At 35.8% G+C, this 16,132-nt stretch overlaps 1 protein-coding gene and 1 long non-coding RNA gene across 10 annotated transcripts in view; one reads left to right on the top strand and one right to left on the bottom strand.

Moving 5' to 3' along the window:
- Positions 1-5,989, bottom strand: part of LOC125619419 — a 52,621-nt gene extending 46,632 nt beyond the window's left edge. Inside the window, exon 1 of the long non-coding RNA XR_007350961.1 lies at positions 5,578-5,989. This is a non-coding gene — a long non-coding RNA (uncharacterized LOC125619419). The remainder of the gene's footprint in view (positions 1-5,577) is intronic.
- Positions 1-16,132, top strand: part of Cobll1 (cordon-bleu WH2 repeat protein like 1) — a 161,799-nt gene that overhangs the window by 87,359 nt on the left and 58,308 nt on the right. For all 9 annotated transcript variants that reach the window (XM_048812389.1, XM_048812391.1, XM_048812396.1 and 6 more), the window contains exon 2: positions 14,327-14,515. In XM_048812389.1, coding sequence (XP_048668346.1) covers positions 14,327-14,515 — 189 coding nt within the window. The remainder of the gene's footprint in view (positions 1-14,326; positions 14,516-16,132) is intronic.

The following is a 16,132-nucleotide window of genomic DNA, read 5'->3' as shown; positions in this document are numbered from 1 at the left end:
AAAAAACATATATTGTATGATCTTATTTATATGAAATATCCAAAACAAATATATAGAGAAAGCATATTAGTGGTTGCCTGGGGTTGCATGGGTTAGGTTTGGGGAAAAAAACATATTATAAAAAAAATCTTGGCCTACATATATCATTTTATAAGAAATGTTAGCATAGAAGGATCATCAGAGGTCTTCTGATAGCCCCTCATTTTATAGATGGAAAGGCAGAAGTGACCTTTATTGGGGAGATCAGTTTAATTCAGACATGAAGTAGAATCTCAGCTTTAATTTGCATTTTCCTAACATAATGATTTTGACCATCTTTTTTGTATGTTTGTTAGCCAATTATAAATCCTCCTCAAGAAAGTGTTCAAAAAAAATTTTTTAATCAATTTTTTTTAACTGTACTTGGTCTATTCTGGATATACCTTTTTGTTGGATATGTGACTTGTGACTTATAAATATTTTCTTCCTGTCTGTGGCTTGTCTTTTCATCCTCTTAACAGGGGCTTCAACTGAATTTTTGACGACAGCAATTTATCAAGATACATATACTATACACACACATATACAGAGTACGCGCGTGTGCACACACACACACACACATATTTTCTCCCTAACTCTTTGATAAATTGTGCTTTTGGTGTCACTTGTTGCCTAACCCTTGGCCTCAAAGATTTTTTTCTCTATTTTCATCTAAACCCTTTTACATTTGTTTAAGTCATAACTTTAGGAGCTCCTTTAGATTTTAATATTTCTAAACTGATACCATGTTCAAGTCATTCTTCTAGCTTGTGTTTGTCATAACTTGCAACAAGAAAATTATTTAAGAAAGTTCATTTCAAGGAGTTTTCTTTTTCATTATGTTGTGACTATTATGCTTGAGTGCAGCTTATCCCAATGCACACCACTCCCCAGCACAGATTTAACACTTAACAGGGTGATGACTTAATGATGTTTAATGATTAACAGCTTTTGTATTTGGTTACTGAGATTGTGACTTGAAGCAGCTCTTGCTTTCATCCTGTGGTTCGCTGATCTAAAAGTGTGCTTGCTTGGCTGATGCTGCATTCCCAGGACTTAATATGTGTGTGTACATATATTTTAATAATCAATTCTCATGTTTAGCTTTTTTTTTACTTCATTACCAACCATGTTTTTCAAAATTAAAAAAAAAATTAAGAACTTTTAAACTCTTAAGGGTGAAAGTTTCTTTCTTTATATTTATTAGATTATTGCATCAGAGAATGTACTAAAATAAAATATTGGATAATTTTTTGTCTTAATTTAGTTAGTAACTTTTTCCATGCATTTTTAGGAATAATCATTAACCTTTTTGAAAAAGTAGAGTCATATACAAAAGCCTTTATGATAAAGCTTATTTTTATTTAATAATTATATACCAAAAAAAAAAAAAAAAAAGGATCCAAGCACAGCATGGTGACACATGCCTTTCATTCCAGCTACTCAGGAAGCTGAGGCAGGAGGATCAGAAACTTTGGACCAGCCCATGCAACTTAGCAAGACACTGTCTCAAAATCAATTTAAAAAGAAAATGGGGATGTAGATCAGTTGTAGAACACTTGTCTAGCATACTTGAGGCTCTGGATTCTACCCGTAGTGTTGCAAAAAGAAAAGGATCCAAGTTGTTTATGGTTATCTCACCCATGTGTGTTTTTTTAAATTAAAAATGTGTTAATCTCATCACTTTTTATTACCTTATAAGGTTAATTTTCCTGTACTACAATGGCCTTTCCATATATCTTGATACAAGACAACAAATAATGTACAAAAGAAGCTTTCAATAGATGTTGAGTGTAGTTGCTGCTGATATTTGTGACTTATGGGGCAGAAAGTTTTGCCTAGAGTGCATGGAGTCAAATGAGCATTGGGATATGGTTTCAGGGTTTCGATTTGTTATTTAGAAAAAATTATTTGGTAATTTCTATAAACACTTATGCATTATTGTGGTGTCTTATTCAAAAAGAATAGCATTTGTTAGGGATGACATACATAAAACATCATTGCAGTTCCTGCAACTAGGTAAGCATTCAGTTGATTTAGCCTTTTTTTTTTTTTTTAATTTTCTTGGCACTTAAGAACCTCATCTGGTATTTCATTACACAGTGTCACTGTGTACTCTTGTGCCCCACTGTATGTATTGTTTTCAAGCTGATTTTTTTTTATTTGCTCATTTGTTAATTTTATGTCTTTTCTCTTGGTATATCCTTTTGACAGAGACTTTCCTTTCTTCTTCTTGACATTTAACTTTCTTAAGTGTGCATAAAGTAAACATTCCCCATGAAGGTATTTAGGAGAACCCAAAGGCAAACTGATGGTACAGATATGAGACCATATCTGTACATGGTACAGATATAAAAAACTTAATTGTTAATTTACAGGAACAGTTAATGTCTTGGTCTGTTGGTGGTTCTGGGGAATGGTAAGGGCAGAAGAAGGAGGTTTGTGTAAACATAGTAGTGCATTTTCTGAATAAGTACATTTCTCAGTTAAAAAAAAATGCATAAGGAAGAACACATTTTCTTCCCTTTCATAAGGAAATTCTTGCTTTGATAAAAGAAAGCAAAAGTATATGAATTTAGAGAAGTTATTGCTTTTAGAGATTTTTCAAGGTTTGTTGCATCCACTAGTTGAGATCTTGAATTTTCCTGAACTTGATTCACCTAAGTAGCAACCATCAGGAAGTATATACGAACTCACAAAGTCCCCAAGAAGGTAGATCTTTAACTCTAATAGAATACTATAGGTAAAGCACTATTCTAGACCAATGGTTCTCGATCTCAGCTGCATTTTAAAATCACTTGGCATAGATTTTAAAAATCCCCACAAGACAAATCAATTTGTGGGAATAGGATAGACCTAGTTATCTAGTTTCTTAAACTCCCCAGGCAATTCCACTGTGCAGCCAGGTTTAAGAACCACTGTGATAGATAATGAGCTACTTTACCCATTGAACTCCTAGTGACCTGGTGATTCAAGATGTATTGTCCAATTTTGCAACTGAAGTTCTGGCAAGATTAAATGACTTGGTTACCAAATCATGCAACCCAGGCATCAACCAAGATCTCTCAAGATCTTGAGTCCTGTCAATAACTCTTGATGATTAAGATGTAGATATTTTCTTTTTAATTGAAGATGTGTATCTATGTTACCCTATTCCTATGCCTTTGTGGAATGATGTAAGACTGTCACTGGGAAATTATAATGTATGTATTTAGTGAACTCGGTACTTTTGTTTTCCCCTGGCATGCCACCCACATATCCCCATCAAAAAAGCATGAAATTATACATACGTACGTGTGTGTGTATATATATGTGTGTATGTATGTATACATATACATACATACACACATACATACACACATAAATATAATCTAAAGCAAGGATTCAAAAATATAGATATTAGAATAATAGTTTTCCACATTAGAAATGCTACAGTAGGCTACCCGTATCCATGGGCTCTGCATTTGTGGACAGTCAACCTAAAATTGAAATATTTGAGGGAAAATCTGTATGGAACATGTATAGATGTCTGTTCTTATTTCCTAAATAATATAAGAAATATTTACATAGCATTTACATTGCATTAGGTATTTAGAGCTGACATAAATTAGAAGGATGGGTGGGCACAGATATATAAGGGACTTGATCATCCATCCTGGAACCACTCCTTGCAGATACTGAGGGATAACTATTAGCCTTTCATCTTACATAAATATGACATATTATGCAGTTTTTAAAAGCTATTCCAAATATATAAGCAAAATGATGAATAAAAACCAGGGTTTTGGTATTAGAAATGTTATTAGTAAATGACTGGGATGTTGAAGCAGTTTCCAAAGACATTACTTGTTGATGAGAGGCAAGAGAATGGAGAAATCATGTTATTTAGCACTTTATCAGAATACTACCATAGGGAATATTAAGCTTTTACTCACCAGAATTATTTTTAGGAAATTTTATTTCTTTTACTGGAATATGTGTGTTTAAAAACAGAATACAGGGTAAAAATGGGAGTTCATGACACACTTGAATCAAAGTGTGAAATATGATATATCAAGAACTATGTAATGTTTTGAACAACCAACAATAAAAAAATTTAAAAAAAATAAAATAAAAACTAAAAACAGAAAAATAAAAGTTGCTTTGTAAAAAGTTACATGGCAAGTTAATTTGGAGTATACCACCAGTGAGAGCCGAAGAAATCTGGGTGCTTGTTGTGTTGTTCACTAGTTCATTCTGCACGTATATGTACATGTCCATTAGTTTATTAGTTTCCATGTATATAAATGTATATATACTCAAATACACAGATATGTGAATACATATATTTAGGGTAAGGTGATCAGAAGCTGGTCTTGTGTATATTAAGAATATGAAATTATAATTAAGTATGAGTTAGAACAACTTGTAAGATATACTAGGAATTATACTACCTTTGCACCACATAGTGATTTTTCTTGTATACATAAAAAGTATAGCAAAATAATTAATATTGTCCATTTGTTTAACATGGTTTAAGAAGACAAGACATTTTAGAGACACTAAACTATCTAATTTGAATTAAGCAATACCAGCTTTTCAGGTGAAATCTAAATAAAGTTAAAAGAATTCTGTTATTACCTACTTGACCCTTTTGCTGCATGAATTAGAATACAGAGCAGGTTATGCTTTCTGGATATGACAATTGAATTACAACAAAAACTCCCACTACTCATGCAGAACTTATCCTTGAAGGCCTGGTGATACAAAGAAATTCTATTGTGTTCCTGTGCTCCACTTTACATAATTACTATGTTCCTAAAAGTAGTACCAGGGAAGAGTTTGAGGTGAATGTAATATAACAAAATGACTAAACACAATGAAAACTGTATTTTAGAGAATTGTTTTTGAAGAAATAATTGAGCATACTCTGATAAAGATAATGTACTAATCAAAAGTGCGAAAAAATTTCTATTCATGGTTTCTGTTTAAAAAAATTTTCTGGCAGAGAAGATGATGTATATTGGAAACTTTGCTACTTGAGGGGCTTCATTTGTGTTCTGCGTTAGTTACTTGGTTGCTTCTTTACTTTTTCTACCATAATATAAATGTGTCTGTGTGTGGATTTGCCCCACTTCATTTACACATTGATAAGTGTGAGAGTTAACTATTTAAATATAAAAATAATAATAATAAAAGAATTTAAAGCAGTGGAATTTCATTTCCTCTTTGGTCCTTTCTTTTGGTACTAGGGATTGAACCCAGGGGCACTTTACCTTTGACCTATATCCCGAGTCCTTTTTATTTTTTATTTTGAGATAAGGTCTCAGTAAGTAGCTTAAGGTCTTGCTACATTGCCCAGGCTGGCCTCAAACTTGAATTCTCCTTCCTTAGGTCTCTGGGATTATAGGTGTGTGCCACTGTACCTAGTACTTGGATTTCTGTGTGTAAAACAAGTATTCTTAAGGTTGAAGTGTAAGAAGAGGCAAAATTTTCACTGTTAAAGAGAAGTTATCCTATATAAGCAGCTCATGCCTGGAGCAGTAGATGCTTTAGAGTACAGTAAGTATGTCATATTACCTTCAGCTCAAACTGAGGTCTAGGGTTGATTGCAGAAAGGTGGTTCTCTGGCTTGCTGATTGCAGGGTGAGACTTGGGCTGGGACTCAAGACTCCATAGGGGTGGATCTGCTTCCAAGCTCACTGGAGTGACTGTTGGCCAGCTGCAGTAATATATTTCAATTAACTCAGTTTACCAAAAATATTATTTTATATATAATATACAAAAGAACTAATAGATATTTATTATAACAAGTCTATGAAATATAGCATTATAGCTTATCTAAATTCAGATGGTGTATTTTCACTGAAAGAACTTGATTACAATCATACATTTTATTGTTGAAAAATACATTCATATACTTAAGTGCCAAATATACTTAAGAGTTTTAGTTATTGAAAAATACTTGTTTTTAAATACAAATTAAAATAAGCCAAAAATGTAGTCCCTCAGTTACAGTACTCCCATTTTAATTGCTGAATAGCCACATGGCTACCACATTGGACAGCAAAATCCTAGAAATTTGTATGCAAAAGGAAGGAAGGAGCCGGCCTGGTGGCTGAGGCAGGAGTATCACAAGTAAAAGGCTAGCCTCAGCAACTTAGTGAGACCCTGTCTCAAAATAAAAACTGAAAAGGACTGGGGATATAGGTCAGTGGTAAAGTGCCCTGGGTTCATTCTCCAGTACCAAAAAAAAAAAAATAGAAGAAGAAAAGAAAAAATTACTTGGAATAATCAGGGAAATAGAAAATAAGATAATAAAAATCTGTGCATTTTTTTATGTGCAGTCTGGGGAAAAAGATTTACATTGAAAGAAACATGGGTATAATGTATCCTCCATACCCATGGGCTCCTCAGCCACAGGTTCATTCAGCAAAAATAATTACATTTGCACAAAACACTACAGACTTCTTATTATCCCCTAAATAAGGCAGTATAATAATTGCACAGCATTTACATTATAGTAGGTATTATAATAACCTAGATATTAGGTATGAGGGAGGATACCTATAGATTATGTGTAAATACATGCCATTTCATATAAGGGACATGAAGACCTGTAAGTTTAGAAATCTTCAGGGGGATCCACAATTCCCATGGATCATGAAGGACCACTGTAACAATTGCTGACTTTGGATTATTGGTCAGGCTTGAGTGGAAGGGTGACCAGCAAAAAAATAATGGCTGGGGCAGAAATTTGGTATTCCTGGTGTTGAAATGTAAAATAATCAAGTATGGGAAACTAACCAGAGCTTTTCTAACATTCTGTTTTTAGTTGGTCATTCTGTTCATCATTTTTTCCTAGTGTGTATGCCAAAGGGGAGAGAGGCCCATGGAAATGGAATCCTTTTTGAAGGCTTTCGTTTCCTGTGAGCCCCAGAAGAGATCCTTTCCTGACCAATACTAGAAATGTCTCTGGGTAAGAAGGACTTGGAGGGACTGGGCATCCTGTCCATGTGGCTGTTTCCATGAACTGTTTGTAAGTCAGCTCAGCCACCATGCCCTGACCCAGTTCTAATAATCTTGTTTCCATTTTCAATGTCTAAACAAAACTATACCCAAATCTGTGTATTAAAGGTGAAGGGACCAGGGACCATGGAGTCTAATACTTATATTTTAGAAAGGAGAAAATGTAGGATCAAAGAAATTAGTGATTTACTTATGGCAGCACATGTGGAAGACTACCAGGGCTTTCGCTGTCCACTACAGTAGACACAATGCTTCATTAACTCCACCTGGGAAAATAGCAGCCTGTGTTGGTGTGACTGCTGTGTGTGCACATCTGGCACCTGCATTCCTACTTATGTGTCACGGCTCCTTCACACTGCCCTTGTTAACGTTATTCAGAGGAGGGATTTGGTGGGTTTGCATTTGTGGTTGTGCCATATTCTGTATTCATTTGGACTTTTTTTTTTTTTTAAGATCTGTAACCACAGTTATAGGGCAGTGACAACTGCCTCATGAGATTCAATTAAAAAAACATCTGCACAGGTCTTAGCAATAGATATTCAATAACTACATTTTTTTTTCTCTTCTACAACTTGGTTTTTGCTTTTTTTTTTTTTTTTTTTTTTTTTGTTATATGAAGGTTTGAGTTCCCAAAGGAATGATATGATATTATTGCTAAGAGCAGCAGCAGCTTTAGAGGCAGACAACTTGGGTTTAAGTCTGAGCTCCGTCACTTACTAGGTATATGATATTAGGCCAAATATCTGGCTTCTCTATACACCAGATCCTTTACTTGGAACATGAAGATGATAGTATTAACCTCTTTTATTGATGTAAGCATGAGTTAGTGCATGTGAAAATACTTTCCTTCCTTCCTTCTCAGGAAGTTGACTCTGCTGCCCAGGTTGGTCCAAACTTGTGGGTTCTATTGATTCTCCTGCCTCAGTCTCCTGAGCAGCTGGAACTACAGATACATGCTAGTACACCTGGCTAGTACGGTTTCTAACACAGAGTCAACATCCAAGGGTTAACTGTTGATGATATTTGCTAAATCTACTCTTCCCCCGATTCTTATAGGAAGTTATTTTGGGGGCTTAAAGGCACTGGCACTGGATAAACATTTGCTTTGATGTGAAATACACACTATTTGGTACATTATGCCAAAGGTAACTGAAAGATGAGTTCTGTTTTCAAACGTGAAAGGCTAACACAAAATTAGGTTGTTATTTCTTGATATCAGTTGTGCTCCTTTTTTGTCATGGGAGGTGAAAGCAAGAACATTTGTATCCTAACCCACAGATGGGTTATGTGACCTCATATAAGTTGTTGAAAACCTAGGCAGAATGAGGGAAAGTTACTTTCTACTCTGGAATTCTGCCATTCCTGATTTAATCCCCTATCCTTTTTAACTTAAAGAGGCAGAGGGTATATTCTTGAGGACTGAGAACTTATACCTATCTGTGTCTCTTTGGGACTTGAATGACTTCTTATACTTCTTAGCTGCTCACAGTATATTACAGAATACGCTGACTCTCAGCAACCCACCAAGTGTTATTCTCCAGTAAAGTCATGGAAGGAATGCAACCCTTTTCCCCCAGTCTTCCCTCATTTAAACCAACAAATACTTAAGGGGTATCCCATCTTGTGTCAGTTAAATATTTTGGTGCTAGCAGAGAATAAGACAGGCCAGGTCCCAGCCCTCATGGAATTTTCATTCTAACAGGAAAGAAGGAATCAGATGAATTCAGATCCTGATAAATGTGGTGGAAACTAAATGGTGCCAAGGGTGGGCCAAGATGGGTGGGAATGAGTGGTTGAGGAGGAAATGGTTTATCTAAAGTTTGAGCTCAAGATGCAGACTGTCTGAAGTTCTATGGTTAAAAGCATTTGGGTACCAAAACCAAAACCAAACAAAACAAACAAACAAACAAAAAAACAAAACAACAACAACAAACATTTGGGACTGGAAAGAGCTATGCAAGGCCCTCAAATGTGAAGAGACCAGGTCTGCTTCAGACAGGGCAAAGAATGCCAATGTGAATTAACACATGGGAGTAATGAGTGGAAAGTTCAGAGGTTGGCAGAGGAAGCTCAGTGGTTCTCAGATTTTAGCATGCATCTAAAATCATTTGGAGAGTTGTCAAATATGGCAGAGGCCCTCCCCCTGTGCTTTTGATTGTGTGGGTCTGGGGTAGGGACTGAGAATTTGCATTTCTAAGGTTACAGGAACTGTTACTGTACACTGAAACCACATGGACAGGTCATTTGGGATCTCCTAAACCCATACGTTTTGGATGTATAATCAGTGGATTGGAAGGCTGGTGAAAAATAAGAGATGATGTGATTTGATTTACATATTAGAAAATCACTCTACGGCTGAGGAATGAATTTCAAGAGACGGAAGTAAATGATTGGAACAGTCCAGGCAAGAGATGGTGGCTTAATTGCCAGGGTGGTAGCAGAGAATCCAAAGAAAAGAATACAGTTCAGGATATGTCTTAGAAGTAAGAGCCTAAGAGATTTGGTAATGGATTACAAGTAGGAAATCAGGAACTAAGAAGAATTCAATGTATGCCCAGGAGTTTTACCTGAGTTATGTGGGTGATTGGTGGTGCAGAGAGAGGGAATTAATGAAGGATGTGTATGTAAGAATGAGGTTTGGAGGTGGAGAGAAAAATCAAGGGTTTTGGTTGTATAAATTTTGAGATACCTGTGGGACCTACAAATGGAGATGACCATGAGAATTTTGGGCAAGTGTGTCAGAGCTCAGTAAACAAGTCAGAGTTGGAGGTGGGAATTGGAGAGAGAGCCATCATAAACATAGATGATATCTGAAGCCATCTGGCTTGATGAAATCACCTGGAGGAGTGTGGAAAAAGAAAATAGCCCAAAAGGGACCCCAGGGTGCTCCAACCTTGAGACAAGGTAGTGTGGAGGATGAGGAATGCTAGTGAGGAATGAAGACAGATTGTGCTGTCACATGAAGAGCCCAGGAAAGAATCCTCAGAAGAGGGCTTGGGCAGTTGTGAAATGGTGTTCCATGTGACTGAGATGACAAAGACAATTTTGTGATTTTTGGAGCCACCTAGGTCATAGTGACCTTGACAAGAGAAACATTGGTTGAGTCACATAACATGATGCAGATTTGAAAAGTGACTCACCAAGAAAAGGGAGCTTTGTAGTTCTTAATTGGACTCTTTTAAGAGCACAGTGTTAGGCCCACCTAGGAGCAAACTTTAACTAAATCTTCCCTCATTTCATTATACCCAGATAGAGAAATAGAAATTTCGAGAAGTTGGTCTCCATCTTACAGTTGAAATATAATTTAGGGCCTGTGAAACGTTACCAGTTACTTTGAAGGACTGCCTTATCAATGCTGACCACAGTGAATCTTGTTTGATAGAGGGTGGCTGTTGATTTTCTTTTTGGTTCAGAGACCATAATACTTAAAAAGGTTACTGTTTTGGCAGCCCTGACTAAGATAGTGCATGCCTATAATCTCAGCAACTCAGGAGGGTGAGGCAGAAGGATCAAAAGTTCCTGGCCAGGCCAGCAACTTAGTGAGGCCCTAAGCAACTCAGCAAGACCCTGTCTGAAAAACTGAAAAGGATCAGGATGTAACTCTGTTTTAGAGCACCCTTGGGTTCTGCTCCCGGTGATGAAAACAAAGCTATTTTAAGACATAAATTTGATTTTTATATTTTTGTCTTTTATACTGAAGCTGCATTTTGTATACTATTTCTAAGTGAATTTAAGAATCCTATAAAAATCTGTTAAATATAGTAACAGTGAGGTACGATGGAGTCTCATCCAGTTTCCAATTAAGGACATACTGTGTCTCAGGTAATGTTTTATTCTTTTTTGCTGTCTGTTTTCGTTTTAAACCCAGAATAGATTTGATTGTAATTCTGTGTTGTTGAACTTCTTTTGTTTCCTCCGTTTTAAGGATCTGTAATGATGTGATGATCTCAGTGTACACTGGATTTTGAAGTACTGTGTAAATCAAAATGATAAAAGACCAATAATAGTAATGGGGTACCAGTGGAATTCTGAGTTAAATAAGGTTTTGGTATTTTAAAAATGTTTTAGGACATTTAAAATAGAATGTTAGAGAGCAGGGACCTGCAGAAAAACTGAGACAACCCTGAAGAGCCCTTCTTCAAATCCAGTTCTTGTAATTGTGCCAGAAAGATTTCAGACATGCTGTGCAGAATAATCATAAGTTTATTAGAAGGAATAAGAAAGGGGAAAGAGGGATAAGGAGCCCCTCCTGCCCTCCAGTTTCCAGAGAGTGCTGCCCAGGCCCATCTCTTGACTTCTGGCTGACCACATGAGAATTGCATGAATCACCACCAAGAGAGGATGGTGTGGGGTGCTCAGAGTTGGAGATCTCTCTCTCTCTTTCTCTTTTGTTACCGGGGATTGAACTCAGGGGTATTGGACCATTGAGCCACATCCCCAGCCCTATTTTGTATTTTATTTAGAGACCGAGTCTCACTGAATTGCTTAGCGCCTCACTTTTGCTGAGGCTGCCTCAGCCTCCTAAACAGCTAGGATTACAGGGGTGTGCCACCATGCTCAACCAGAGTTTGGAATCTTAAGGAAATTTAATCTCCCAGGTTTTGCCTCAATTTCCTGCCTCCTTAACCTGTTCATTACTATTTAAATAGCCCTCAGCAAGCTTTCTTTGTGAGGGTCTTGATATTTTAGTTGCCAGTGATGGTTTCCTGGGATGCTGGAGAGTCTAGCCCACCTGGTAGGATGTGACATGATCCTGAAACAATAGCTTATTTTAGGAGATGTAAGGAGGCGGGTTGTTTTTGTTTTTCTGGCATTGGGGATTAAACCCAGGGGTACTTTACCACTAAGCTACATTCTCAGTCCTTTTTGGTTTTTATTTGGCACAGGGTCTTGGTAAATTGCTTAGGGACTGGGTAAGTTGTTGAGGCTGACTTCAAACTTTCCATCCTCCTGCCTCCATCTCCCAAATTGCCGGGATTACAGGTGTGCATGGCACTCCACCCAGTGGGAGGTTTTAACATACCAGGCCCCCATCTTTCAGGTGCTTATCTGTTAGATAAGATTTCCTATGGTTTTCATTTGCCCTTCTTCCCTTCTCATCTTTTTCCAGCTCACCCATTCATGAGGTGACTAGTTACCCAATCCTAATAGTGACATTTAATTTAATTTTGTTATTGTATCAAAGCATCTAACTAAAACATTAGGAATACTGGGAAACATGAGAAATGTATTTAAAAGATTTTGCTGGTGAATAAATGGCCACCTAAGTTAGAAGCTTAATGCTTCTTAGGATTCAGGGCAAATCCAGGCCTCAGCCTTGTATTCTTTTCATTAGATTATACTATGGAGGAAGTAAATGAGGTAGACTTTTTTCTAATTTTAATGTGAATGGGTCACCATTGAGAGTCTATGGTTGATCCTATAGGTTCTGCATATCCAAATTCTTCTTTCAAGAGCTGAGTCTCTCCCTTAAAGCACACCTGGACTCCTGCCTCCCACCCTATAGGGAGAGTTTGAGCTGACTTTCTCTGCTCTGGATCTTCAGCCACCCATCTCTTTCAGAACCTTTGTCTTTTGCTTTGCTCCTTTTGCATGTTTCCTACTGGATTGCTAATTCATTATGACAGGATCTCGGTCTCATTCTCAGGTAGTTTCCACTTTTCAGTACCAAAGGTGTGACAAATTCTTTATTAATTAAGGTCATAATAGGTAAAATTAGTGTTCTTAATAGAAGTCTGATGTAAATGATATTTCAACCAGTGCTTTGTTCTCCTTTTTCGTAATAGGCTTATCATTAGTGATTAGAGATGGGTTTTCTTCACACACTCCAAGTACTTTAGGACATGAGATAGCAACACACATAGAACGTCAGCACTGTGAGTCAGAGTCTACTGCATGCGCAGGAGAGGGGGGAGACTGCTCCAGGAATTTGACTCAATCCCTGATAATTATGTAAAGGTGAAGAGGATGAGGAGGACTTTCCAAGTGAAGACCAGGAAGAGCAAAACGGGGAGATGGTTGCGGAGGATCCTGGGTTTATATTACAGAGCTGACAGAATTTTTAGGGATTGGATGTATTAAGTGACAAAAGGGATATTGGATACCAGGAAACTGAAAGAAATTTGATTTACTAGGTGGGGAGACTTGGTAAGTCTTTTAAAATTTATTTTTGTTGCTATTATAAAAGGAATTTTTCTTTCATCATACTTTCTAGTTAGCTTTTCTTTATGGTTACATGGACATGAAAGACTGTTACTTAGGGGTTGGGGTTGTGGCTCAGTGGTATAGTGCTCACCTAGCATGCGTTAGGCACTGGGTTTGATCCTCGGCACCACATAAAAATGAACTAAAGATATTGTGTATTCATCTACAACTAATAAATATGTTTTTTAAAAGACTATTACTTATTATGGAGTACAGAAAAATTTTTAAATGCCTCCCTTCTAGTGTTTAGATTAGATGCTTTGAAACAATAACAAAATTGAATTTTATTTTCCCTATACCAAGCCAAAGGTATAGATAGGGAAAATAAAAAATTTAAACATAACAATCAACATGAATTAAGGAATGATAAAAGACCAATAATCGTAGTGGGGTACCAGTGGGATTCTGAGTGGAATTCCAGTGGAATTCACTGATTTCTCATCTCCTTTGACTTCTCTGTGGCATTTTACCCAACTCTTCAATTCTAAAGAAGTGGATCAAACCCAGTGCTTCATGCATGCTAGGTGAGCACAACCCCAGCCCAGTACTGTTTTTTTTTTTCTTTTTTTTTTTTTTATGGCTCCATTTGCTTTCCTCTTCTTGAAATGTCCACCATTATTTCTACTCTTACTGTGTATTTCAATTCATTCCCCCAAATCCAGTTTGTTTCCCATCTGTAAAACATTTATGAATTCCTAGGAAAATCGAGTTCTCTTCTCGTTACTTTCAGCTATCCATCTGCATACCTATTGTGAATCAGTCACCAAACTTTATGGTAATTTTATATATGTCTGTCAATCCATCAAAGATCTTTATAACTTAGTCTTCTTCAAGAAAATAAATTACATTCTTGGTATGTGGTGATGAACATATTTACTGAATGGAATAGAGGCAAATATAAAATATATCATGTTTTTAGGGAAAAGCAATTTCTCTTCCTTTACCAATCCCTAATAAATTAATGGTTAACATTTTGGTGCATTTCTTTATGTATGTGAAAAATCTGTATATGCATTTTGGTTTTTATAAAATCAAATCATGCTAGAAAGTTACTTTTTAATATAGATCCTATTTTCTGTTTTTATTTATATTTTAGGAGGAAACCAAAAGCCAAGGCACCACTTCCTCCAGCGGAGATCAAATACATGGATGCCTCTTCAGTTGAGAATTCAGTGGAATCTGCTGCATTCATCATGGAGCAGAAAGAAAACATGATAGATAAAGACGTTGAACTCTCCGTGGTTCTACCTGGGGATATCATCAAATCTACTACTGTTCATGGCAGGTATGTTGCAGAAATTAAAGTACTAGGACTTCCATTTATTTATATATATATATTTATATTTATTTATATATATATTTATATTTATTTATATATATATATATTTATTTATATATATATATATATATTTATTTATTTATTTATTTATATATATAATATAATATAATTGTGATTCTGGGGATTGAACCAGGGACCCTTTATCACTGAGCCACATCCTGAGCCCTTTTTATTATTATTATATGTTTCTGAGTCTTGCTAAGTTTCTGAGGGTCTTGATATGTCGCTGACACTGCCCTTAAACTTCTAATCCTCCTGCTTCAGCCTCTTTGGTAGCTGGGATTATGGGCATATGCCACCACACCTGGTATTGTGACACGTATCTTCACATTTTTGTCTTTAACTAAACATTTCCTTCATAACTGAATGAAGGAAAAATGTTAAAGCATTTTTCTTTAACAAAGTAAATGCTAACAGGGTAATAAATTTTCTGCCAGTGTTTTAATATCAATGCTATGAATTCCAACTCAGTCGAGTGACTTTTAGAATTTTGGATTTTAACTTGTTATTCAGTAAGTTTTTAAAAATAATTCTTTCCTAGAGAAATCACTTATACTGATTTTGTAAGTTAAGCTGATAAAGCCAATGATCTGAAAGAAAACCTGTCTTCTCCTTCCCTATATTTTTCCCACTTTAAGCTGCTGCTTTGATTTTGCAGATGTTGCCATTATTTTAAAATGTAATTATTTATTGAAATAGTCCAATATATCTGTAAAATTAAGATTTTAAAAAATTTCATTGATTTGATTTAATTGGCTAAAAAACCTGAGTTAAATAGAAATCTAAAATCAAATTTTAAGCCAGCAAGAAGTGAGAAGGTGATTTATGAGGCCGATAACTTTAAATACCTGCATAAATGTTGGAAAAATGGAACAAAGCCAAGTGTAATTTTCCATTTCATTATGAAGTGGAAACTTACATAAATGAACTGTATCCTTGATCTTGTTCCACCTTTTACCTTTAGCTGCCCATTGTATCCAGGAGTACTTTTTAGAATGAAAACTGTATTCACCTTAGTACAAGTGAGTGTGTATATATCTAAGAATCTACAAATATATGGAAAACAAAAGAATAAGTAGGCAATAGATTGAATATTGCATTCTTATTTCCAGTTTTGTCCAGAAAACTCATTCAAAATAACCTTAAGATTTATTAGAGTCATATGTAACTTAACAAATTATTTAAAATAGATGAAATATAATAGTTCAGCTTTAGCAAATTAAACATAGTATTAATTAAATCTGAGTAAGTTGCATTTTACCATTCATTGTTTGTAGTGAAAGTAGGTCTACAGCTCACACATGAACCCCTATTTGCAAGGCTGCAAGACCTGTGAATGTCTATGGTGGGATCTTGCCTGCACCTGCATTTTGGCTTCTTGGTGAGGAAAGCATCTTGGAAATTGGAGACAATGGCCATCATCTAAAATATTATTGTTACTCTAGTTTTAAAGCAGTAATAAGAATGGATATTACTAAGCATAATAAAAACAATTCCTCTTATTTTTCCCTGAATTAAAAGTAAGTTAAACAAAAAAAAATAAATAAATAAAAAAGAAAAAAA

The sequence above is a fragment of the Marmota marmota genome, unplaced genomic scaffold, assembly GCF_001458135.2.
Source record: "Marmota marmota marmota unplaced genomic scaffold, marMar, whole genome shotgun sequence".
Classification (NCBI taxonomy): domain Eukaryota; kingdom Metazoa; phylum Chordata; class Mammalia; order Rodentia; family Sciuridae; genus Marmota; species Marmota marmota.
The sequence above is the reverse complement of the archived record's forward strand: the minus strand, read 5'-3'. Positions and strand labels throughout refer to the sequence as shown.